Source organism: Pseudorasbora parva, chromosome 4 (genome assembly GCF_024679245.1).
Source record: "Pseudorasbora parva isolate DD20220531a chromosome 4, ASM2467924v1, whole genome shotgun sequence".
Lineage (NCBI taxonomy): Eukaryota > Metazoa > Chordata > Actinopteri > Cypriniformes > Gobionidae > Pseudorasbora > Pseudorasbora parva.
In genome coordinates, this window is record NC_090175.1 from 38,705,524 (window position 1) to 38,732,026 (window position 26,503).

Genomic DNA, 26,503 nt, shown 5'->3' on the forward strand with positions numbered 1-26,503 from the left:
TGATCAATTGTCCTCTTGATTTTGCATTGATGTAAAGATTGACATGACTAAACTTTATACTTGCTAAATATTTTAATCTGAACATTGCTTCCAACAAGCAAAAATAAAAATAATTACTAAAATATTATCAAACATAACATGTATAACAAAAGTATTACAATGGGTGCTTTTTTGCTGCTTTTTTTTAATTCAAAATATTCACAAACTTGCTGGCTATGTCATCAACTACCTGATATTTTGATTCTCAAATACATGTACGTGAATGTGTTTTGTAGAAAAATATAAAGATCATGTATATAAAATATAAAGATCATGTGAGTTGATCTATAATGATGCGTATCGCCGCAGGTTTATTTTGCGCCGCAGTTTAAAGAATCGGATCTGTCAGATTTACAACATGTCAATTCATCCACATCTCCTGAAATACGTGAAAGTAAACTCTATAGATACTTACATAATGTATTATTTTGCAAGTACTTGTGAGACTATCAAGCCTCGTCCAATGCAACCGTGTGAAATTTTAACTCGCACATTATCAAACTATAATCGCATTTGCCACCATTTTGATCACAGTCTAGAGCCCTAGTTCATCTGAAGCACGCACATGGAAAGCGTGTCTCCATGCAAATACTAAATACAGTTCTTTTGAGGTGTTTTCTTGAACAGACAAAATTGTCTAAAACATGCCTGTCTTGCCGAGTATCCTAGCAAAACTATTCGGTTACGTCTTAAAGGAACACTCCACCGTTGTTAGAAATAGGGCTTATTCAACTTTCCTACATTTAGATATGTGGGCAAATGCATTAAGTGCATGCATTGTTTTAGTTTGGCAGGGTCGCCACTAGCTTAGCTTAGCATAAAGAATGGAATCCTATGTTGCGAGCTAGCATGTCCCGAGTAAAAGTGATCAAAAAAAACAAAAAACACCCACCTTATTACTTCTTGTGGCGTGCGTATTCACGAGTACAAATAGGGATGCAGATTAAGACGAGGCGATTTCCTAGGCAGATATTGACTTGGGACTATATTATGGGGAAGCACACGCGAAGCACTGCTACTTGGGTGCAGAGCTATCACACGAGCCGTGATATCTCTGCACCCAAGTAGCAGAGCTTAGCCTGTGCTTCCCCATAATATAGTACTAATTTGTACTAATGTTAAAAATATACTAATCTAACAAATGTCCAGCTAAAATCTAGTAGAAAATTAAAAAGAAAAAAAATTTGTGGTTGTGACCAAAGCAGCAATTTGTTCTTATTTTGTGAGGAGTGATTGTTGTTTTTCTCTCCCTGCAGTCTGAAGCAAACACCACAGCCATGTTTGGAAAACTTATGACCATCGCTAGTAAGCTCACACTACATATATATATATATATGCTTATAAATTAATAGTTATAAACCAACAGGGTTTACAATGTGTAATTTGTATCTCATTCTCAGAGAATCTCCCAGACCCAGGCAAAGCTCAGGACTTTATGAAGAAGTTTAATCAGGTTCTGGGTGAAGACGAGAAACTGCGTCTTCAGCTTGAGCAACTCATCAGCCCCACCTGCTCATGTAAACAGGCTGAACAGTGTGTGGTGAGTTTAACGCTATACCATCACATTTAACACTGCACTTTCCAAGCTCACAGTACAACCAATCATAAGCTTGCTGTATAAACTGCTCATGATTATGACAATGGTTTAACCCACACTTCAACAAGCTATGTATTTTGTATTGAATATTATAAGGAAATTCCACTCTCATATAACTTGTATCCTTTCAGAGGGAAATCACACGGAAGCTGACATTCCCCAAGCAGCCCACAAACCCATTTCTGGAAATGGTAAAATTCCTGCTGGAGAGAATCGCACCGGTGCACATCGACTCTGAGGCCATCAGGTAGGGAATGAGGTCAAATGGCAGATGTCAATGACCATCATGCAGGTATATATATATATATATATATATATATATATATATATATATATATATATATATATATATATATATATATATATATAATTTTTTTTTTATATATAGGCTTTGTATACACTGACACCCCAGGTATCTGTCTGAATCTGTTATGTTTGAACATTCATAATAGTGGTATTTGTTTGTTTTATTTTTTAGTTATTTATTTACGATGGATGGGTCAATGATATCAAGCCTAACTTGTTTTAAACATAGATATATAACTTGAAGAATAATCCTTTAAGTCTTTACTATAAAAGCTATTGAAAAATACTGTACATGGACTGTAATACCTACATAAACTCTAATTTAAACACTTGCAAAATAGACAATCAGTCCAAAAAATCAAATAGGAAAATTAAAATAGGAAATGCTGTTTAGGGTGAAGCAGTCGCAGAGGATGTATTCTCTTTGTTTGAACACCAGTATCAGATACAGACTATCAGTGCACCTGCAAATGTACAGGGAGAACATGAATGAGAGAGGAAGAGAAACTGACTGAGTGGGAGAGAGATAAGCGCAATATGGGCCATGTGCTTGTTTTCCCCCTTAACGGTTGTGTAACAGTCTGAATAGCTTTTTAACAGTGAGACATCTAGTGAGGGTGATTTGTAACTGCAGGTATTGTGTAGACTTTGGATCAGTAATAATTTGTGTTTGTGTGTGTGTACAGTGCCCTGGTTAAGCTGTTAAATAAGTCAATTGAGGGCACTGCTGATGATGAAGATGAGGGAGTTACTCCTGATACTGCCATCCGTGCTGGACTTGAGCTGCTCAAGGTACTGTTCGTGATTACAAATTTACTAGTTTTAAGAACATTTTTAAGTAGATGTAGAATCACATTTAAAATTAATAAAATTAAATTGCTACAAAAGTTCCATTTTAAACCAAGTGTCTTTGACTGATTCTTAGTCATTTTCTTAAATATTTTAGGGTGTGTTCATACTTGCCATGTTTGGTCTGATTAAAACGGACCCTGTGATTGCTCTGTTAGTGTGGTTCATTTGAAATGTGTGAATGTTGCCATCCAAACCAAACAGACTCTTGTGTGGTTTGAATAAAAAAAACACAATACGGACGAAAGACATGTAAACAAACCAAAAACAGGACACGATGTCATAAGATGCTTCCCTAAAAAGGACAGAGTGCTCAAACATAACATTTCTTATCATCATAATCGTGAGTTTGCTCATCACAATGCGGTACAGGCATTAGAACCGCAGATGTTCGTTTGTGCTTGTGACGGAGGGATTCCTGCTGCTGGTTTCCCCCCTTTTACACATTTTATTCCCCCCTTTTACACACGTGTTGTGAACTCCGTCATATACCGTAATATGTACACTTCCATCGCAAAATATGTCAGAAAAGCCTTTTTTGTGTTTTGTATCTTTTAGGTTGAGTGTTAAAATGACATTTAAAAAATAAATATATATTCTTTTTTGGTGCTGACCAAAAGAACCAAGGGAACCACACTACAAGTGTGAACACACTAATTTTGCTGTTCTGCTTGCCCTACCTCAGGTTTTGTCATTTACTCACCCCACTGCATTCCACTCAGCTGAGACGTATGAGTCTTTGCTGCAGTGTCTGAAGATGGAGGATGATAAAGTGGCAGAAGCAGCAATACAGATCTTCAGAAACACAGGACAAAAGATTGAGACAGAACTGCCACAAATCCGCTCGTATGAACACCTACCAAATGCATAAACATGAACTGAATTAACAGCTTAAACTTATTATATATATAACTTATATAAGACTCATCAACTTTAAAAAATGTTGTGTAGTTAAATGTTCTGTAACTCTGTGTACAGGACTCTCATTCCCATACTACATCAGAAGGCAAAACGAGGCACCCCCCACCAGGCCAAACAGGCAGTCCACTGCATCCATGCCATCTTTCACAACAAAGAGGTCCAGTTAGCACAAATATTTGAGGTAAATCTGTGTGCATAAACGCATTTTCACAAATGCAGTCTGCCTTTTCTTAAAATGCCAGCAAAAGCATAACTTGTTACTTTTTGACTGTCAAATCCTGTGATCATTACAGTAAGAAAGCAATTGAGTATTTAATGCATGCAAGTTGTTCAAATATGCCATTTTTTTCTGTCTCTTCAGCCATTGTCTCGCAGTCTGAATGCAGATGTGCCTGAACAGCTGATAACTCCACTTGTGTCTCTTGGACACATTTCCATGCTGGCCCCGGATCAATTTGCGTCACCCATGAAGTCAATCGTAGCCAATTTTATTGTGAAGGACCTCCTGATGAATGACAGAGTGAGCATATTGATGTATTATTCTGCTTTAGGCATGTAGGAATTCTTTTATTGCCTTGCATGGTAACTCTAACCCTCTTTCCCTTTCAGTCGGTGGGAAACAAGAATGGGCGGCTCTGGACAGCTGATGATGAGGTTTCCCCTGAAGTGCTGGCTAAGGTAATTGTCTTCGGGTAATTGGGTTGAAAACAACATCTCTTGGTGATTTGTGTGTGTATTAATGTGCATGTTGGTGTGTGTTTTCAGGTGCAAGCCATTAAGCTGTTGGTCCGCTGGTTGCTGGGAATGAAGAATAATCAGTCTAAATCCGCTAACTCTACTCTCAGACTCCTCTCAGCCATGCTGGTCAGTGAGGGCGACCTCACCGAGCAAAAGAAAATCAGGTAATAATGGGGTGTCAAGATACCCCAAGTAATTTTGTGTAATTATGAAAGCTTCCCTAATATTGTAATAGGTCTCTAACCTGTGTGTTTGTGGACACAGCAAGTCTGACATGTCTCGACTGAGGCTTGCAGCGGGGAGCGCCATCATGAAACTGGCACAAGAACCTTGTTACCATGACATCATCACTCCAGAACAGTTCCAGCTCTGTGGACTCGTCATTAATGTGAGTTCAGCACAAGACTACTTGGACAAAAAAAACGCATAAAAAAACAGGATTTTTAGGAGTGTGCTGATTAGTTATTAAATTATATAGATGTGCTAGAACTGCCAAGGTCATGAGTGCATGAATGCATGAAAATATTAAATGCATACCTCAAATGGTATTGCTATTTACAGCCGCATTTAGTTACAGGTGTGAGACAAAATGTCTCGTTCACACAGCAACTTGCAGTAGGGTCTGGAATACTGTCTGTATGAGTTGGGTTATAGAATGCAGTTGTCAATCCCGTGAATAACCATACTGTGTGCGAATGTAACCGCATTAAGGACTCGTACAGAACTGACAACCGCATTTTGCTGCTGTGTAAACGGGCCATAGAGTCTTGCAAATGCATAATTATGTAATTTTATTAATAAAGGTCTTAAAAGTACCTCTTTTTATAACTTCCCTCCCTTTCCCCTCTCTATATAGGATGAGTGCTATCAGGTGCGGCAGATATTTGCTCAGAAGTTACATGTTGCTCTGGTGAAGTTGTTGTTACCACTGGAGTACATGGCTGTGTTTGCTTTGTGCGCTAAAGACCCAGTGAAAGAGCGACGTGCTCATGCCCGACAGTGCCTGCTCAAGAACATCAGTGTCCGCAGAGAGTACATCAAACAGAATCCCATGGCCCATGGTAGATAAGATTTGTTCTTTGGTATAACACTGAGCCAATAACTATTTTCTGCAGAATTACATGAATGGCCAAGAACTAAATATCCTGCTTGTTCTCCAATTTTTGTTTTTCAGAAAAGCTGCTGTCTCTCCTGCCAGAATATGTGGTGCCATACATGATCCATCTTTTAGCTCATGATCCAGACCTTACCAAACCACAGGATTTGGAACAGATCAGAGACGTCAAAGAGTACGAGTGTTAAACACATTCACACACTGTTTGCGTTTTTTCCATTCTACACATAGATGGCTGTGATCTGACTACTCTCAAAATTTTAAAACGGAACCTTCTCTTTTTAATTGTGCTATGAGTGAGTAGACACCGACACTAAGGTTCTCACATGATGTTTTTAAACTAATTCAGATGAAAATGTATTTATTCAGGTGCCTGTGGTTCATGCTGGAGGTTTTGATGACAAAGAATGAGAATAACAGTCACTCATTCCTGAGGAAGATGGTAGAGAACATCAAACAAACAAAAGATGCACAGGCCCCAGATGACCCAAAGGCAAACGAGGTTCGTTATCATTTATAAATGATGCATATTATGCATAGTGTTTATGTATTTCTGAATCCCAGTGTTTTTTGTGAGTGTTTTATTCTATTTTCATGCATTTACAGAAACTTTACATTGTGTGTGATGTGGCATTATTTGTGATCGCAAACAAGAGCACTTCATGTCATCTGGATTCCCCAAAAGATCCTGTGCTGCCTAGCAAATTCTTTACCCCACCTGATAAGGTAAAAATCGCTCTGACTATCCATAATTAGGCTTTACATGTGACCTTACTTACGAAACTCATTCCATCTGTTCCTATTTACAGGATTTTGTCAATGATAAGGAATATCTCTCACCAGAGGCAAAAATTGTTCTGCAGACAGGGAAAATCCAGGTAGGTTATGAAAATATACACTATCATTCAAATGTTTATGGTTAGCAAATTGTAGAGAAATTGTTATTGTTTTAAGAATTTAATACATTAAGCAACACAATAAAATGATCATGGTGATAGTAAAATCTTTTAACTTGTTACAAAAGTTTTTTATTTCAAATGAAAAATATATATATATATTTTTTTTTAATTCCATAAAGCAGCATAAATGTTTCTCGAGCACGAAATCCACATCAGTGGATTCAATGATTTCCGAAGGATCATGCGACACTGAAGAGACCTTTCTCAAACATATTTTTTTACTGACCAGTAGTGTAATTATTTTTTTTTTTTTAAAGTAATATGTTTATTTTACATTAAATTCAAAAATTTGATCATTACTTATAATCTCTTAGTAAATGTATTTTAGGTTCAGCAGATAGAAAGTTCAGGAATCCCTTTTTTGTTCAAAGTAGTTAGGAGCAGTGATGGGAATAACGGAGTTATAGATAAACGGTGTTACTAACGGCGTTCATTTTTTCAGTAACGAGTAATCAAACTAATTACTTTTCCCCCATTACAACGGCGTTACCATAACTGAGAGTAAAATGCGGCGTTACTATAATTGAGCTCACTGAAGCAGTTCCGAACAGGCACGTTCTCTGACAGTGGACCTGCAGCTGTGTGTTCGTGTGTGTGTGTGTGTGTGTGTGTGTGTGTGTGTGCGCATACGACCAGCTATCAGGTCCATGAGTCAGAGCGATGGCATGTCCAATGACTTCTAAGGTAGCTTTCGCAAACTGGAAGTATAAGCACTACTTTTCCCCCGTTAAGGTGAAAGGTAAGAATGTTTATGTAACATGCAACTTATGCCCAGGAAGAGTCTCTCCGTGTCGGTGAACGCAATTGATAACGTGAGCTCCGCTACCAAAGGAGGAGACAGAGCCATGACATTAAAGCAACCAAAACGAGGTTTTACTCCACCGCAAACTCTCATCACCCAGACAGAATTTTAAAAAAATATCTAGCTATATATATAGTTGAGGACAAGCTGCCATTGTCAGCAGTTGAGTCTGATTCTTTCCGGGCAATCATTGCGAAAATATCCGAGAGAGCGTGGTTAAGCCCGCCATACAAACAAGACTTGAAAGCACTTATTTTCTTGGTAAACTTGTTGTTTTCTTGTCACTTTTGTGAGGAAAAAAATACTTCAAGCAGGCTACAGTGTGTCTACTAGTTGTGAAGTTGTGTGACAGTTTTAGAATTTTAATGTCCACTACAAAGAGTCTAGGCTATGTAAGTTAAGGCTGGAATACACTACACGATTTTCCCCCGATTTACAGTCTGAACAAGTTGACGCTAGTTGAAGTCAGAGCCAGTCTGCAGATTTGAGCCGACAGATTCCATGAAAAATCGTGTAGTATATCATGGCCATAGACTCCGATTTTTTAGCTTCAGATTTTGATTCCATGCAGTCGGAGGATATCAAACATGTTTGATATTTTGGGCCGATTTTAGAACACATATGAGGCATCGCTACTGAAACCGGAAATCGCTGACTACAAGCCAAAGAAAATCAACAAACAAGAAATGGAGACCAAGATCACAAAGTGGAACTCCACCATGGAAGAAAAACGTATTCAGCTGTGGCAGGAGCGCGAGTGTCTCTATAATGTGGACGACAACTGTTACCACAAAAGAGTAGACAAAGAAAAAAGCTGGTTTTATGTCCTTTTGACACAAATACATATTACATTTACATTTAATCATTTGGCAGACGCTTTTATCCAAAGCGACTTACAAAAAAGGGGAGAGTAATAGAAGCAACGAAACAGACAAGGCCAACAACCTGTAAGAGCTGTAAGAAATCTCAATTAATTAGCACAATAAACAACAAATTATTTTTTATTTTTTTAAGACATCTACAACAAAAACTCACGTACGCAAAATGCCGAACACTGGATTTTGATAGCTATGATAACAACCCATTAGGACTAAGGCTGTTGCCCCAACTGTTGTCGTTAATGCAGATTCAGTGGCCCAATGGGTTGGTTTTGTATGGCATTCTAGCTAAACGCGCAGCAATAGCCATCTACAACAAAAACTCACATACGCAAAATACAGAACACTGGATTCTGATAGTTATGATAACTATGTAACATACCCGCCTGAAGGCACAAATCCGGATGAGAGACGTAGATATGATCCAGGAGTGTGCGCTTTTTGGTCGTTGCTGTGGTGATCAGTAAGTGCTATTCTGTATTGGTCAAGTGCAAATGGAAAAGATGTGTCTTAAGATGTTTTTTAAAAATGTGTTTAAAAATATTAATACATGACATTGTCATGTTTGAAAGTCTGTAGATGAACATAAATACAGATATAGGCCTAATTGTAATAATAAAAAAACAACATAATTATCGATTTTGCCTGCAAGCATGGCGTGAGACTGGCGTTTCTGTTGCTTGTCAGCCGCGGGGCTGCTGCCTGGCGTTTTCTCTCTGTCTTTGCACACCAGAAGCGTGTCTGACGCGCTGCTGCTATAAATTTACAGGGAAGCCCTATACTTCATGTTAAATATAAATATATTGCCTACTGATACAGCAAAGACAGATAATAATACTAATAATAATTAGCAAACCAAATTCTGAGGTAAACATTTGTCTTAATTTGTTCATTATTATGTTACTATTTACCATTACCGGTTTTACATTAACGCTTTCCCGGGATACGTGTTTAAACATGATCAAAGCGTCAATAGCTTCGCATTATTAATCGCATTACAATAAATGTTAACAGATTATTTAATAACATAAACAAGGTCGCGTTGCTCACGCATCTTGTCTGTGTGAGACTCGTGTAGGAATCAAATCAGCAAAACTATTGTATAAGTAACTTAAATATTGGCAACTTAAGTGGTTCCAAACAAAGTCACACCAGAGCATGTGTGCTTCTTCGAGCAACAGTGTTTCTTTAATGAAAAACTCAATGTTGTAAATAAATTAATGATTTAATTATCTATTTATTCATATGAATCTGAAGCTGTCCTCTATCTATATATGTTGCAATAAAATAAAATAAAATAAACGAACAGAACACGCTTACAGCTGATGAGTCAAAATATTGAGTCTAATCTGTAAGTCCCACTGTAATTTGACCATTACTGGCCACGTCTAGTGTGTTTTGGCTCTTTTTGTTGACTTTTTGCTCAGGGCACAGAAAGTCGCTTCAAAAATTACCGCGCTCATCTCCTGCACATCCATGTATGTTATGTCTGTCATGCGTCTCCTAGCAACCAGGCGCTCGTTTCAGTTTGTGTCCCGGTTTTTAAAGTCTGGTAGTGTATGATGCTAAGCTTTTCTCTGTAACCATTTACAAAGTCGGCAAGTGTATGATGCCTAGTGAATACACTACACGATTTTTAAAATCTGAACAGATTTTAAAAATCGTGTAGTGTATTCCAGCCATTAGGCTAATATATTATTTATTTTCTATTTTTGGTAGCATCCTTTATTTTTAAAATTTAGTTGATGGCCATTTGGGGTCTGTCTTTTTTAAAAAGTGTAACGCGTAACTTGACCAACACTGGCAATAAATATTGAAAGTTATGTACAAACACTTGTCTGTTCTACTCATTTCAACTAACTTGAAAAAATTCTACGACTTATAACAACTTTTTTTTACAGTAACGCAAATAGTTACTTTCCCTGGTAACTAGTTACTTGTATTATAGAGTAATTCAGTTACTAACTCAGTTACTTTTTGGAACAAGTAGTGAGTAACTATAACTAATTACTTTTTTAAAGTAACGTTCCCAACACTGGTTGGGAGTTATTTCACACACAGGAATAGATCAGTGACACATCAGTGTTCTTTTTTGAAAGTTCTATTAAAATGATGCAACTAACAATTGAATTCCTTGACTGCATTACATCGCTCATTTCTTACATAACACATTCATATTTTTCAGCAACCACCAAAGCAGACAGGTGTGCTGGGGGCAGTGAACAAACCTTTAACGGTAACCGCTCGACGACCGTTCATTAAAACCACCACCTCTGACACCGTGAGCAACGCAAGCACTAACTCCCAACCCAGCTCGCCTGCAACAAATAAGACCAGGTTTGTGCTTCAGAATTCATTCATTTTTACTTTTCATTCACTATGATGTGGAATTTATCCAGCATACCATTGATTTAACTTAACCACAGAAAGTAATTCATCCTTATCAAGCATTTAAAACTTTCTCTTTCTCTGTCATAAAGGGATTTGAGTTCTGAGGCTTCAGAGACAGGGGCGAGGGAGAATGAAGAGAATCCAGTGATCACAAAAGCAGGAGATGTAAAGAAGGTCAGAAATATCCGATGTAAACACTGAAAATGCTCAACGTTCACACTTCTGTTTTTCCTTATAATTTTTTTTTGCTCTTTTAGGAAGAGGCTGCTCAGCCCAGTGGGAAAAAACGCGCTGTGCCTGCAAGTGACGGCACAGAGAACAGTGTGTCTTCAAACCCCTCGGCAGGGTCACTGCCCCCTGCCAGTAAACCACGACGTGGCCGACCCCCTAAAAACCCTGCGGGTGTTGCCACACCAGATAAAGAGCCTGGAGCTACGACAGGGGGAGGGTCTGGGCGGGGCCGGAAGAGAGCAGCACCTGCTCAGGATCCCGCCACCACAGCCTCAGCTGATTCAATCAGTGGCAAAACACCAAAACAGCAGAAAGAAGCAGAGCCGAAAAGAGCAGGGCCACAGAGACAGATCGACCTGCAAAGGTAAATGAGTTTAACTAAATGACTTTCCTGTGCATTATGCATAGTATGATCTAAATCACTTGTAGTTTTACTGGAAATTCATCTAGAATTATGAATGCTTTCACACCAATTCCTTTTTTCACAAATTTTTCTGTATGCTGAAAAGAACTCAAAAGCTTCTATATTTAACATTTGGGAGGTGTTTTTGGTACCATGAGTGCTAGCAATTATATAATAACTGATAGCGGAGCTAGCGATTAGTGATGTACTATAAAATAAAGACACATGATGTACAGTACCAGCTATCATTTCACCCATTTATTAACCTTTGTATGTTATGAGGATGGCACCTGATGAATTTTCTTACTTAAACAAGCATTCAATGAAAATACTACACAATTTGAGAGACTGCTATATTGTGAATTTTGCACCGCTTTTCGTATCTTAACTTTTCAATGTACAGTATACATTTCTAGAACATAGATTACTATTAGTAGTAGAAGTATGTAATTGTATTTTATTATAACTTATCAGTACTATTATTAGCAAGCACCCTGTTACTCACAGGATACTATCTTTTTTGTACACTACCATTTAAAAGTTTGAGGCTGTTAAGATTAAGTTCTAAAAATCCTATTTTAAATAAATGCTGTTCTGTTGAACTTTTTAATCAATGTATCAAGGTTTCAAAATCAACAAAAATCAACTGTTTTTAAGATTTAATAATAGCTGCTGACAATTCAGCTTTGCAATCACAGGAATTACATTTAAAATAAAATGGAATTTTATTTTAAAATATTCATTTTAATATTTTACTTTTTACTGTATCTTTGATCAAATGAATGCAGCCTTAGGGTGCTTTCACACCTACCTTGTTTGGTCCGGATTTTCGGACTTTTCAGTTTGGTACGAACCAAAATTACAGGTGTGAAACCTCCCTCGGACCAAGGTCCGGACCAAACAGACTTAATTTGGTCAGACGAAAAGAGGTAGTCTTGGTCCGGACCAAACAGAACAAAGGTTCGGTTCGTTTCTTGTGTGAAAGCATTTTCTGTATAGTTCGGACTTTCAGACCAAAGTTCTGGTGTAGGATTAGTGAAAAAACACAGATTAAACTCACAGCACATGCAGTGATGGAGCGCGCAGCATTTTATCCAGAACCGCTTGTGTAGTCATGTCAGCTCGCGTGAACAGCGTGCTCTGCTTGACTATATGAGTTTCGGTTTATTTATGAGACTGCTCCAGTTCATGTGCAACACAAATGATCACTCCGTCACGGGATGTTATATTATTTATTTAAGCTTATTTATTAAATTCAGGCAAACGATGAAACATTTATTACAATTAAGATACAAAATAAAGCTTTCTACAAAACAAATCTTAATGAAGTGGTCAAAATTATTTCTGACTCGATGTCTTTGACATATATTGCACATCTGTGCACGTTTCATAATCAATATAGCCTAGATGAAATTTAAAAATAACATTATAATATTTAAACATAACTATAAAATAAAATACATTGTTTGGCTAAAAAGCTTCTAGGAGCTCCTCCTTTCATGTCGGCGCCGATAAAATGTTCGCATAACAAGGACGTTCATTTGATGAATTTGCCTTGAGTATAGTTGGTGCTGCAGATAGTAATGCCATAAAATTAACAGTATTGGCAATGATATGCGTCTGTTCATTCATTCTTGTCAAAGTTAGCCACTGAATTGACAACACACTGACGTCAGACGCACATCCGCTAACAAACCAATCAATGTTAAGCAGCCCACATAGATGATGATGACAGGACGCCAGTGCGTCATGTAAAGTTCTTTGGTGCGCTAACATAACTGCAATGTGAAAGCAAACCAAAAAGAACCAAATGTCCAAACACGAACTTTGGTTCGGACCTTGGTGCAGACTTTCAGGTGTGAAAACGCCCTTAGTGTGTGCCTTTTAAAAATTGTATAAAAATCTTACCGACACCAAACTTTTGAACGGTAGTGTATTTATGCATCATATTTTTTTTCCCATTGGGAGTGACACTTTATAGGGTTTTTTTAATGCTAGATTTTATGTTTATTTAAATGCCTGTGAATTTGCATGGGCAGGGGAAGAATTTTGCTTGTGGCTTTATAAATGATAAAATCACTTGTTTGTCAAACAGGTTTTTCTTTGAGCACATGAATTGCCAGAGTGCATTTTACTTTCATTTTTAGATGCACTTTTTTTTTTTGTGAATGACAAATGTTCATTTAATTTGCATCTCTGGGGACGCTTTTTGGTAACGGTCATTTGAAAACGTATGCCACATACTGGCATCTGATTTGGTGTGACCGAGCCATAACTATGCCACCTTAAGCTGTTATTGAACTGTTTTATGTGGAGTTGAGGCAGATGTTTTTTTTTATCCAAGATCAGTGAGGGTAGCACAGCGAGAACAGCATGCGTACCAAGACATCCGCCTGTCTCAGAAGACTTATGGAAGTGAAGGGGAGACAGAGAGAGAATTTGAGTCCAGCCCGGATTATTTACTGTCACTCACACAGCTACAGGAGCAGCAGGAAGAAGCCATTCTCAAGCAGCTCAGGGGTGCAGCAGGCCCCAAACTGAGAGAATCTACCTATGCAGCAGAGCAGGGGGAGCTGTCAGTGAGTGCCTGAGAGGGAGCTTCATTTAGAACTGATGTCATGCTGTAACCTTTAGCACATAAGCAGTTCATGTTTGTTGTAGCCTTTAGCTTAAAGGACTAGTTCAGCCTAAAAGAAAAATTGTCATCATTTACTTTGCCCTAATGTTGTTTCAAAATTGAATTCTATGTTCTTGTTTTTTTTTTTTATAATGGAATATGAATACTACAGTAAATTATGAAGAATGTGCTCAAGAAACATTTCTTTTTAATAAAGATACTGTATATAAGGTTTTTATTTTACTTAAGCATAAAAATACTATGCTTATATCTGCTTGCAGATGTTTAGGAAACATGCTTAATTCACCTTTTCTCTAAAAAAAGCCAGTTATTCTACTTTAATATCTGCATTCTGTGTCGGAATAAAAATAAAATAAAAATAAAAAGTATTTCGACACCTCAGTTTGCCAGTTGATGGAGAAAACAGCTTCTTGAGATTGCAGATTCTACCCGATCTAAAAAGCCTTGGCCTACATCTTAAAATCTCTATGAACGAGAGCATATTAATACATGGAAAAATCAACTTACAGTGTGTGTCTTCTCGCCTTCCATTGTCAATTGCGCTTGCTCCTGTTGCGTGTCCTCAAATTGGCAACCCGTGCGAGAATCAAGTCTGAGGAGAAACAGTGATCTCCGATATTTAGAATTTGGACTGCAGTACCCATTTCAACCGCCAGCTGTCAATCCTACATACTGCACCTTTAATATTGAAAATAGTACAAACATTAGTGATGCATTCTTTTTTTTCACCATCATACATTTTTTTTTTTTTTTTTTGTATTCTTTTAATAGAACATTTAAAATAATTGTATTTAATAATGTGTTTAAGCTCCTTTGATCATTGTAATGCTTCCTTACTGATAAAAGTATTTACCGTTATATTGTAAAAATTTCTACTGACCCTATCTGGTCTAAATATCTGCTTTTATGTTTCACAGAAAGCTGTAAAAGAAAAAAAAAGTACACTGGTTTTCAGTGACATAGGGATGAGAAGTAAATATTGACAATTGTTTCTAAGGTTTCTGCAGGCCCACATTGAATCCCACCTGGCCTAGATATCAGTCATTGTTTTACTTTCTATGTCATGCTCTGCTATAATTCAGATTGTTGATTTTATATTTTGTTTTTGTTTCAGGTAAAGCGTCGGCTTGTGAAGACCAGGGCGGTCAGGCAGTAAATGGTTGAATGGCTGAACGAAGAGACACATCTACTTAAACATGAAATGCTCTCCACAAACTGTCTTTACCCCACACCTCAGAAGAATGAGGAATGAATTCTTTAGATTCAGATGTTCAAACTTGTATGTAGAAACACAGACCTGTTTCTTATCATTAGTTTTATTTTCTTTTGTTGAAATTGTTCTTGTTGCTCTTTGCCTCTGTCTGGAGCCATTTTTAAAAACAAACATTTGAAAGAAAAAAAAATCTGTTTTAATCTGCTCTAAAGTTGCTTATTAAATACATGGAAAGATTTTTTTTACTGTTTTATCTCCCTCTCCTCTTTTAACCCTCTATTAAATCCAAATATTGTCATCATATTTCTTTGATTTCAAGGATTCATTGAGGCTCATTTCCTGCATTCATTTAGTTTAACTCTAAATGTACAGTGCAAGACTATGAATAGTAATGCTGCTATTTATTCTGTGGGGTGTATCCACAAGAATTCCTCATTCTGGTTCAAGGGACACTGCATTTGCTTCGAGATTTCTGTGATTGGGTTAATTCCAAGAGAGTGTGCACTGTTCGAAATCCAGTATTTGAATAGCTTCACAATTTTTTTCCCCACATTAAGTTCCCAAGCTGTTTTTCACCAATTTACATTCTTAGAATATGCATTTTAAGCCCAAGTTAACTTATTTGACAACATGCGCAGAACAAAGATTACACAAGTTTTAATTTTTCACTTTTTTAATTCAAAAGAATGACAGTTTCACAATAAATAACCATGCTTGTACGGCTCGAGTAGGTTTTTTTCTGTCTTGTTTTGTAAAGGAGCTTAAAGTGACTAAAGCCAGAGCCCATGACCTGCATTTCTCCTTTGACAGAAGTTTTTGTCCTTTTATTCACTTCTTCGTGCAATATTGAACAAGGTGATCACTACAGGAAGACAGTCTTTGTTTTTGTTTCATTTTTGTTTTTCATACAAAATATAAATCCAGCCATCGATGGTGCATTCTAGAGATGAACAGTACTTTATCCCCCAAAAAAACTTGGCTGTATGTACATGAGAGGTGTATGAAAGCTGTGAAAGTGGGGGCATTATGAAAACAGATAGTATGTAGGTATGCAAGCAATAGAGGGAGGTCAAGAAGTCTTAATTCAACCCCTGCAGGGATATAACACTAGGTAAAAAAAAAAAGAAAAAGCATCAGGTTCACAAAGCATTGTGTGGCAGTACTCGCTCCTGGCCTGTTTGCTTTGAAGCATCTGTAGAATAGAAAATTCTAGCCGTTTGATTCATGCTCCCAACATTTTGAAACCTGTCAAATAATATCTGCAGCTTGAGTGGAAATCTTAATACAAATGCGGTATGATGAAAAACGCACCCCACCTCGCACTCAGAGGCTCTTTTAAACCTCTACACCACCTAAATTAGTGCCTTAACAGTTTTTTGATGCCAAACTTGATTGTTCCACAAAAAAGCCAGTCATAAAAGAAACTCTTGTCTTCACTTTCTCGTCTCTACATGTACAAACATTTCATACTTAACTGCAAGTTATTTTATACAATACATTCACAAAAAATAAAAATAAACGAGGCAACTCAAGGTATATCTGTCCATTATGAAATCCTACAGCTGCCTTAAAAAGAAGTAGAGAGGATCTAGGGCCACCAATCCCATATCACCCTCTTTTTCAAAAAGAGAGAAAGTGATAAAGGGCATCTTCCATTGATTTAAAAAAAAAAAATATTTTACCCAGTAAGTTTGAAACCATGTCTGCACTCACAACGTAACACCATGTCACCTGGCCATTTCAACTACTATACAGACTGATTAGTGCAAAAGAAAGCCAAAAGAAACATTAAAAGAATCAAATGAGCAAATAAAAATCACACATTTGTTCATTGTAAGAGCTTCAAATAGAACAGGTCAATAATTTCAAAACAAATCGTTTTTATATGCTAATCTCATTCAAATAACCATATCCCAAAAGTTATGGTGTACAGAAAAAAAAAAACATTCCTGCTTTTTTGCCTTTTAAATGTACACAACCTTAAATATACGAATTTACATGTTTTACAGATGCAAGTGGGAGTTTCTTTCAGTGTGAAATGACAGTGATACAGGCTTTGTCTTTATTGGGTTTCTTTAAAAGGGAAGTGACGGCCTAGATTTAAGAGGGAAAATTATTGTAGCAAGGCAAAAGCTGAAAATTATGGGAAGAAAAAGATGTGAACGTATGCTAGAGATAAAAGATGACTAATTGTCTTGCAGTCTAACTGCTGATCTTACCCAAACATTCACTCTGAACACAAACCAAGATGGCTGATGCATAATGTGGATGGTTGGGTTTGGGGTGAATGGGTCATGGAGCAGAAGGGGTTTAGGGAAATATGGCCTGATGAAGAGAACTGGATAATCAGTTGCTTAGTAGCAGTTCTGTCGCCGTCTCCACGTCCCATGATTTTGAGGACAAGGCTACTATTACTGCATTCTGTTTGGGAGAGAAAGACAAAATGTTACACTCCATTTCTAAGCAACAGTACATTTGTTAAATTAACCCTCGGTTTCACAAACCAGGCTAAAATGCATTTTAACTTGCACGGATAGAGCTTAAAATCAGTGTCAGTGCCCTTGTCTCAAGATGCACACCAGTAATGTTTCTTTTCTAAGGCACGTTTATAAAACCTACTTAAATGTTCTAAATTAACTTAAGTCTAATCCTGGTCTTATCCAAGCCTTGTCTGTGAAACCAGGCCTAACTCTTTTATCTGATGCTAACAGTTCATTTATTTGTCTGAACAGCATCACACTGAAATCACAGCCAGACTGACTTAATCAGAACATAAGAGCTATTCCACAAGTTGACTGAACTTAATCCCAAATTTGATTTTTTCAGATAGTGCCTACAAAATAGTATTTAACATATTGTCTATCAACATGCACTACTGTTCAAAAGTTTGGGTCAGTAATTTCTTTTAAAGTAAATTAATACTTTTAATCAGCAAGGATGCAATCAATTCATTAAAAAAGTAACAGTAAATACATTTAAGATCATTTAAAATAAATGCTTTTCTTCTGAACTCTATTCAACAAAGAATCCTACATTTAAATGCATCATGGTTTCCACAAAAAAAAAAAAAATAACCAGCAAAATGTTTTTAACATTGATAATAATGATTTCTGAAAAATTGGTTCTAAATATATTAAGACTGTCAACGTGAAATCAATTAATTCAAACCCTTTAACACAAATTACTGAAGCAAATGAAATTGCGTCATAAACAGAATTTACTTCACACAGTTAGATGGTATAGATATACAATGCCGAAAGCACCTGAAACGCTGTCTCTGGTAGGCGGAAATTTCTATTCTAACCCTTCAACCCAATTTTGCATCTCTGTTTGCGATCAGATCATTTTAAGCTGCTAAACACTGGGAAAGTTCAGTCCAGTGATTCAGTAAACGAATCGATTCAAACAACCACTCCAAATCAAGCTAATATAAAGAAAATTAGGCAGATTACATCAGAGATGACAGACAGAATAGAGACTTTTTAGTGAATTGTTAATTCCAGTGTTTTGCTTTAAAACACCAGCTCTGTCATATTCTGTGACAACTGCTTGTTAATGCAAATTCCTAGTCAGCCAATCACATGGAGGCGACATGAGTCATTTAGGCATGTAGAGATGGTCAAGACCATGAGACTTCAGACTGTCAGCGTTCAGTGCGTGATGCAAATTTTGTCATCAGAAGAGTTGCTCATACTGAACGCACACTGCCAGATTTTCGCAGTATTGACAGGTTGTAATTCATGGCGAATTATTGTTTAAAACTGCACATGCCTCGAACGGTGTACGCATACAAGTCCAAAGAAGTATACTTTGCCAGGAAAATAGGCAACAATTTATAATGGTTCAACTGTGTGCATACGCTTGCGGACGGGTAAAAAAAAAACAAAGTATACTTTTGGCTTGTGCATCAAAATGGGGAAGAATTAATTTTTTGTAATATTTTACAAGATTACCGTTTTTACTGTATTTTTGATTAAATAAATGCAGACTTGGTGAAAATAAGAGATTCTATCAAAAACATAAATTGTAATGTTTCCAAACATTTGACAAGTACTGTAAAACATTATTTTTAAATTTTAATAGAAATTTTACCAACCCCAAACATTTTTTATGGTAGTGCGCTGTGTCAACAAATGTGTAATACACGAGTATTATGTATATTTTACAATAGTCCAAGGGGTTGCCAACTTTTGTGACATGAGGTGTATTGTTTTTAAATACAGATAGAATGATGTTGAGTAAAGTTGTGATAACCCAAGAATGCATCTTTCCAGAGTGAAAAATGTAACTTATTATTGCCTCGTCTGCCAGTGACTGTGGTTAGTGAATTGTAAGACATCTCAGATTATCCTTGGACCAAAAAAGCTGTTGGTCTCCAAACAAAAAAGATCCACGATTATTTAACTGTGTTTTATAATCTAACCAAAGCATGTGCAGTACTGTTACTTGTTTTGTTTCAGGAGTCTTGTACTGCAGTAAATGGAATATGGAGTAATACTTAATCAAATATATATATATAGGATAGGATAGATCTTTATTGTCATTGTCACGTGTACAATGAAATTAAAAGTGTTTCCGGCCAGTGCATCATTCATTGATTCTATATCTAATTTGTGTGTATATATATGTATATATATATATATATGTGTGTGTGTGTGTGTGTGTGTGTGCGTGTGTGTGTGTGTGTGTGTGTGTGTGTGTATTATATATATATATATATATATATATATATATATATATATATATATATATATATATATATATATATATATATATATATATATATATATATATATATATATATATATATAAAAATAAATGTATACATGTATGTGTGTGTATTCAAATATGCATAATTATACACAGTACACACACATATATTTTGTAAACACAAACTTTCATTTTGGATTTGATTAATCAATTGACAGCACTAGTAAAAAGACAAACTTCTCCAAACATTTAGTCCACTTAAACCCCCTCTTTTTCTTAGAATCGACTGCAAGCTTGCTTTCAGATGTCCAGAAATCCACGTCATACTTTCCTTCTTTCTTTCTTTTTTTTTTTTTACATTTATATTTATGATCTATCTGAGGGAACTTACACAAGAGAGGAACAAAGCAATTTGTCAGGGAGCCAACCATATTTGTAATATACAAATGGCAGGTTTATTTGACAACTACATTAGGAAGAACACCAGACATATATTTTTTGCAAGTGCACTGGTTTAAGGGTGTGGATTGGTTAAAGGGATAGTTCACCCAAAAATGAAAATTAGCCCATGATTCACTCACCCTCAAGTCATCATAGGTGTACATGACATTCTTCTTTCAGATTAAGAAAAACTGAGTTATATAAAAATGTCCTGGCTCTTCCAAGATTTATAATGGCAGTGAATTGGTGCTCTGTTTTTAGGGTACATAAAAGTGCATCTATCTATCACACAACTGCTCCACATGGCTCCAGGGGGTTAATAAAGGCTTTCTGAAGTGACGCAATGCATTTGTGTATGAAAAATATCCATATTTAAAGCCTTATAAAGTAAATTATCTGGACAATTATCTTATACAAATGCATCTCTTCGCTTCAGAAGGCCTTTATTAAAGGGTTAGTTCACCCAAAAATATCTTTCATGACACAAAAAAATTTATGTCATTAATGACTCACCCTAATGTCATTGCTGAAATCACGTGAGATTGGCGATCCGAATCATTGATCGATTCACTGATTCATGGCCATTTGAATCTTTATTTGAGGAATGCGGAAGAGAAGACAATGCTGAAAAAAGTAGTTTTTGATATTTTTGGACCAACATGTATTTGATGCATCAAGAGATTCTAATAAACCAACTGATGTCACATTATGGACTACTCTGATGATGTTTTTATTAGCTTTCTGGACATGGACAGTAAAGTGTGTATAGACTGCATATGCTCTGGGACTAAAATATACAATATCTTAAACTGTGTCAGAAGATGAACGGAGGTCTTACGGGTGTGGAACGACATTAGGGTGAGTCATTAATGACATCAATTTCATTTTTGGGTGATCTAACCCTTTAACCCCAGATGCTCAAAAACTGAGCAACAGTCACTGCAATTATAAATTTGGAATAGCCAGGACATTTATATATAACTCTGAGTTATAATATAATATAACTCTGATTGTATTTGTCTGAAAGAAGGTAATATACACCTAGGATGACTTGAGGGTGAGTAAATCATGAGCTAATTTTCCTTTTTGGGTGAACTAACTCTTTAAGTGCTTGCGGAAGAGGTGTGTCTTCACCTGCTTCTTAAAGGATGTGATGTTGTGGGTAGATTCTTTCAGACATTTGAATAAAAAAAGGCTAAAACTGGCTACTTACCAGACACCATCATACAGTACACGTTAAGGATGAATATGACAAACTTAAAAACTTAGTCTTATTGACAGTGTTCATTTCTAATTTATATCAAGTAATGTGTTGAACGCTAAAGGCAACACGTGTCCCTAAGGTTGCCTGAATTTTTAACCATACTAGCAGCTGTCCACTTTCAGTACTTACTTTGTCAAAGCCCATTGCACAAAGTTTGTCTATTTTGCGTGTGTACTCAGGACTGGACATGGGAGCACCGGCGTAAACGTGAGACCAGAGACGTGCAGTTTGTTTGAACATTTCTGGATTCTGCTTATACTGCAAAAAAACCACAACAGTGATGTACTTGAAAGGTTTGCAATGTGTTGTTATTGCATATTCTCAGTCAGTCAGTCAGACAGACACAGACGCACTGACAGCTGCATATTTTACAAATATGTACCTGATTGGCTACCACAGCATCTTGAGGATCATCTGGCTCTGCTGCAGCTAACAGAGCCTGTAGTGAGAGCAGGACTGTTCGCAGAGTCATAGCGGCAGCCCTGTACACAGGAAGTGAAGACAGATTAAGTAGGAGTTGAAGAATGAGTACAACATTTTTTTAAAAAAAAGGAACAAGAAAAAGACAGTACAATAGTTTAGAGTGCAGTGTCAAAAGCATTATATGATGCAGGATATACTCTGTGACAAAATAGACATTAGGGCTGCACATTTATTATAATCATGATTATCGATTATCCTTGAAATTGTAATTGCAATTATAAATAAATTACAATTATATTAATTTACATTGAATGATGTTTTGGATAGCTTTATACCACTGATTGAAGGAACTGCAAGCTATATTTTTATATGAAAATATTCCTGAAAAATGTATTGCTTTTCTATAGCCTTACAACTCAAATGTCAACTATAAAAAAAAAAAAACGTTCAACAAATAAAACCAAAGTAAAAATATGCATGGCATTATAATGTTACTAGTCCTGGACATTCGATTAATTGCATCCAAAATGTTTACATATTATATCTGCGTGTACTGTGTACAATTATTATGTATATATGAATACACACACATGTATATATTTAAGAATATGATATATTTATTTAAAAATATTTAAATATTTATACATAAGAAATTATATAATACATACAGAATATACATGCAAATATTTCTTAAAAATATCCATGCATATGCATGTGTGTGTGTGTGTGTGTGTGTGTGTGTGTGTGTGTAATATATATATATATATATATATATATATATATATTATATATATATATATATACACATATACATATACGCACACACACATATGCATAATAATTACACAGTGCATGCACATACATTAGGTAAACACACACTTTTATTTAGGATGTGATTAATCGATTGGCCAGCACTAAATGTTATACTAAAACTAAAATTAAACCAATGGAAAAACCCTTAACCTGGAGCGAGAAAGAACAAACACATCTGAACGATTACGTAGTTGGGGCATCGCTAATTGTAATCACAATTAGAAATTTAAAATAATTGTGCAGCCCTAGACTGTGTTCACACTTGACGTCTTTTTTGACAAGAAAAAGTTGCCTCAAGCGTTCCTTTAGTGAAAAAGAAGCTGACAGCGTTTGGTTCCAACAGTAGCTGAGGGAGACTTGTGTTGCTATAAGAACAACTGCAACAAGACTGCTGAGTGGTGCAGATACAAAATGCAGAGAAAAAGAAAGTTGGCTCGTGTTGGCTTTTGAAGTTAACAGGGAGTAAAATGTTGGTTCACAATGACATTTGTGGGTGCGCAACATTATACGGGGAAAAAAACTGTATGGTGCTTACAATAATTTAGTCCAGAAACTCCATACTCATTATAATTATTATTATAATATATCGTATGGTGCTCATATCATCTCTTTTTGTTCCGACACTAGCACATTTAGTCAATATACCGGCACTTTCTCCAATTTTCTTGTTATGGATATGAGTCAGGTCTTGCTATTACTCGCTTGTCATTGGTCAGCTGTCAAAAAGGCATTTGACGTAGGGTGTTTTTATCAGATAAGTTGAACTTTTTTCAACTTGAAAAGACTCACTGAGCTGCAGAAAAAGACGTCGGTGTTGGTGTTTAAAAAAAGCACTAAACTTTTTTGAAAACACGGTTTACTCCGTAGGATTATAACGTTAAAAAGACACTGGCAGCTTCAAAAAAAGATGTCAAGTCTGAACATGCCCCTACTAGACATGTCATGGTCATTCATTAAGAAGCTCTCACCATTGGTCTTTTAAAATGTCCAAACATATCGCCCCAGTAACTGAACTTATATTGGGATGCCAGATCTTAGTAATAAACCGCACCTGAAAAAGATGACAAAACACATCTTTTAACTTCAATGTACTTTGATCTTTCAATTTAATCAACATTAAATCATAATTGATCACATCTGCTTTGTTAGTGCACATTTCCAATGTTATTGTGCACATAAGTTAAATACAAAAAAAATTATTTATATTAAAAAAAAAAAAACTCTTGTATGAAACAAAATACAAAAAAGCTGATATAACATGACTGTTTAATAACTTTTGATTATATATTACTGTTGTCATATTGGTGTTTACAGTCACATTTAGAATATACTAGCAGTTATTTTTATATAATGTCAAAAGTAGTAATTATTGCATAGGTGTATGCCGCCTTCACATGCTATCGGAAATTTGATAATTCCAACTTCTGAAGTCGTGATGCGAGCTCATCCCGTTCAGATTTTGAAATGGGAGGTCATTCATGTGCAATTTTTACCTAGGAAACTCATATTTAGGATAATTCCGAGAGCATGTGAATGCAGCATTAGCTGCCACAGAAAATACTGAGTTCTTTACTGCTTTGTTAATCAAGTCAAGTGTTAAAGGACAACTCCGGTGAGAAATGAACCTAGGTGTAATTAACAGATGGTTACAGAGTAGATCGTTCTCTGGGATGCGTTTTCATGGAAATCGAATGTAAAGAGATGTATCTCTAAAAACAGATTAGCTTATAGCGCTTGTCTATGGGGCACAGGGTAGACACAGGGTAGTGAAATTAAATCGCTAGTTAATACCACTAACAAGGCTAAAAATAGCCTCACACTAACATAGTAGCATAATGAGCGCTCGTCGAGCCACGAGCGCTCGTGGATCGATTCGTCGAGACTGTTTTCCAAGATGGCGCCTGTCCGTGAACGCGTAATGCACTGTGTTTATAAAGTATCTTTTTATTAAACTGTTTGTACTTTTACAAAGTTCTCAATGCTTCGGTTTGCATATAGGGACCCTCATTATTCTACCGTGTTAGTGTGAGGCTATTTTGAGCCTTGTTAGTGGTATTAACTAGTGATTTAATTTTACTACCCAGTGTCTACCCTGTGCCCCATAGACAAGCTATTCTGTTTTTAGAGATAAAACTCTTTACATTCGATTTTCATGAAAACGCATCCCAGAGAACGATCTACTCGGTAACCATCTGTTAATTACCCCTAGGTTCATTTCTCACCGGAGTCGTCCTTTTAAGAACTTGAGCATTAAAGTGGCAGACGACAAAACTGAAGTTTCACTTAATTTGTTTAATTCAGTGGAAACTTAATCAAATGTTTAAAAAGAAAAGGATTACCTTGGGTGGATTAAAAGGATATGTCTCTGGTATCTTGATTTCTAGCTGATATCTGCCCCCTGTGGGGAAAAATAGCTTGTCAATCATATCTACAACATTAATGTATTTGCAAACATAATGGCAGCAATAGTGAAGACTGAATAAAATAGTCTCACTACCTTCATATGGTGTGTCTGGTGGTCCTGCTATTTCACCCTTTAACTCTGTGAAGTTTTCATCCACCAGATCTACTTTAATTTGATTTTTACTTGTCTGTTATGAAGCAAAACAAAAAAACACTTAATATAGCTGTGACCAGCAACAACATGTCAGAATCAAACATTTAGCTAGTGAGACATGATAGTTGTGTTTAATTCTATTGCACATAAAGAAGTGCCCAGTGTATAGTTGTGGGGCTGTCTCAAAATATAATGAGCTGCCTAAATAGACAGCATGATATGTACCTACGATTCCCAAAAAAAGCGGTCTAGGTAGGCAGCTTAATGTGTTTTGAAACAGCCATGGTACTGCACTACTGAAAACTACTCAAAAATCCTAGGACTCCTGCTAATTGACATAAATCAAACATGTCTGGACACGACCAGTAAAAGAATGAAAAAGTATTTTGAAAGAGAAAACATACGTTAATGAGCGATAAACACGAGTGGTATTATTATTATATCACACTAAAGAAGTGTTAATGGAGGTACCAGGCTATGTCAAATAGCATGTTAGCCCCTTAGCAAAAGCTCGTCGTGTGCCATCACAAAATGTTGCCGTTTGATTTGTCTATAAATTATTTTCGCATTTCGGGCTAAGTTAGGCTTTAAAACATCAAAGGACACCGTTTTTCATGTATGACTTCCGTATCTAAAGGCCATCATATAATAGTTAATGCTAACATTAGCTTAGCATGCTAAGCTAGCTCACTGGCTTCTGGGTATTTATTCCCAAAAGTCCTCGTGTTTATTACCAGCGGGCAAGAAAATAGAGTAAAGTAACGTTTTCCAAACCTCTTCGCTTTTCAGCACTTCTTTAAATTCTCGCTTGATCCTCTGCACAGCGATATTTGCCATGGTTGATTGATTCCCCTCTCTCACTCTTTCTCTCTTCCGCTGTTTTGGAACCTCCAGTCCGCAAAGACTGATAGAGCTTCACTTTCACACCCCTCTCTCGTCCTCTCTCTCTCTCCTAAACAGTACGTTGAACTCACACAAACACTGAGAAACAATGATAGCCTGGAAAACTCAAACGCTGCACTAGAACACTGCGTGTGAACTCTTTGTTGAACCAGTTGGAGATATTATGCGTAGAAAAGCAGGGCTCTTGACAGATCCAGAAAAGCTTTCAGATCTAGTATCAGTCCCGTATGGTGTGCTGCTGTCACATGATATCGTCGAGGATACATCTGTTTCGCTCCCACGTGATGGACACATCTGTCCATTCTTACCCTTG

General features: G+C 36.5%; 2 protein-coding genes across 4 annotated transcripts in view; one reads left to right on the forward strand and one right to left on the reverse strand.

Annotated features, from left to right (window-relative positions):
- Nucleotides 1–15,382, forward strand: part of pds5a (PDS5 cohesin associated factor A) — a 59,535-nt gene extending 44,153 nt beyond the window's left edge. For 2 of the 3 annotated variants that reach the window (XM_067441696.1, XM_067441697.1), the window contains exons 15-34: nucleotides 1,296–1,344; nucleotides 1,440–1,579; nucleotides 1,768–1,883; nucleotides 2,629–2,734; nucleotides 3,477–3,637; nucleotides 3,770–3,893; nucleotides 4,074–4,232; nucleotides 4,322–4,390; nucleotides 4,478–4,614; nucleotides 4,715–4,838; nucleotides 5,307–5,511; nucleotides 5,625–5,739; nucleotides 5,934–6,066; nucleotides 6,171–6,290; nucleotides 6,374–6,442; nucleotides 10,389–10,540; nucleotides 10,684–10,768; nucleotides 10,852–11,189; nucleotides 13,573–13,807; nucleotides 14,981–15,382. In XM_067441696.1, the coding sequence (XP_067297797.1) occupies nucleotides 1,296–1,344; nucleotides 1,440–1,579; nucleotides 1,768–1,883; nucleotides 2,629–2,734; nucleotides 3,477–3,637; nucleotides 3,770–3,893; nucleotides 4,074–4,232; nucleotides 4,322–4,390; nucleotides 4,478–4,614; nucleotides 4,715–4,838; nucleotides 5,307–5,511; nucleotides 5,625–5,739; nucleotides 5,934–6,066; nucleotides 6,171–6,290; nucleotides 6,374–6,442; nucleotides 10,389–10,540; nucleotides 10,684–10,768; nucleotides 10,852–11,189; nucleotides 13,573–13,807; nucleotides 14,981–15,022 (2,679 nt within the window). In that variant the 3' untranslated portion in view covers nucleotides 15,023–15,382. The remainder of the gene's footprint in view (nucleotides 1–1,295; nucleotides 1,345–1,439; nucleotides 1,580–1,767; nucleotides 1,884–2,628; nucleotides 2,735–3,476; nucleotides 3,638–3,769; nucleotides 3,894–4,073; nucleotides 4,233–4,321; nucleotides 4,391–4,477; nucleotides 4,615–4,714; nucleotides 4,839–5,306; nucleotides 5,512–5,624; nucleotides 5,740–5,933; nucleotides 6,067–6,170; nucleotides 6,291–6,373; nucleotides 6,443–10,388; nucleotides 10,541–10,683; nucleotides 10,769–10,851; nucleotides 11,190–13,572; nucleotides 13,808–14,980) is intronic. The other variant, XM_067441698.1, reaches the window with a different exon arrangement.
- A 352-nt stretch (nucleotides 15,383–15,734) lies between these two features.
- Nucleotides 15,735–26,442, reverse strand: ube2kb (ubiquitin-conjugating enzyme E2Kb (UBC1 homolog, yeast)). The gene is made up of 7 exons (XM_067441700.1): nucleotides 26,062–26,442; nucleotides 25,228–25,321; nucleotides 25,070–25,128; nucleotides 23,699–23,781; nucleotides 21,877–21,976; nucleotides 21,624–21,752; nucleotides 15,735–17,500 (listed from the first exon to the last, which is right to left on the reverse strand). The coding sequence occupies exons 1-7, from the start codon at nucleotides 26,122–26,124 to the stop codon at nucleotides 17,426–17,428; spliced, it is 603 nt and encodes a 200-aa protein (XP_067297801.1). The 5' UTR covers nucleotides 26,125–26,442; the 3' UTR covers nucleotides 15,735–17,425.
- Nucleotides 26,443–26,503: the final 61 nt, after the last annotated feature.

Coding starts and splice junctions, on each gene's coding strand:
- ube2kb (XM_067441700.1), bottom strand. CDS start 26,124: ATGGCAAATATCGCTGTGCAGAGGATCAAGCGAGAATTTAAAGAAGTG. Junction 25,129..25,227: donor ACCAGACACACCATATGAAG/GTAGTGAGACTA, acceptor TTTTCCCCACAG/GGGGCAGATATCAGCTAGAA. Junction 23,782..25,069: donor ATCCTTTTAATCCACCCAAG/GTAATCCTTTTC, acceptor CATCTTTTTCAG/GTGCGGTTTATTACTAAGAT.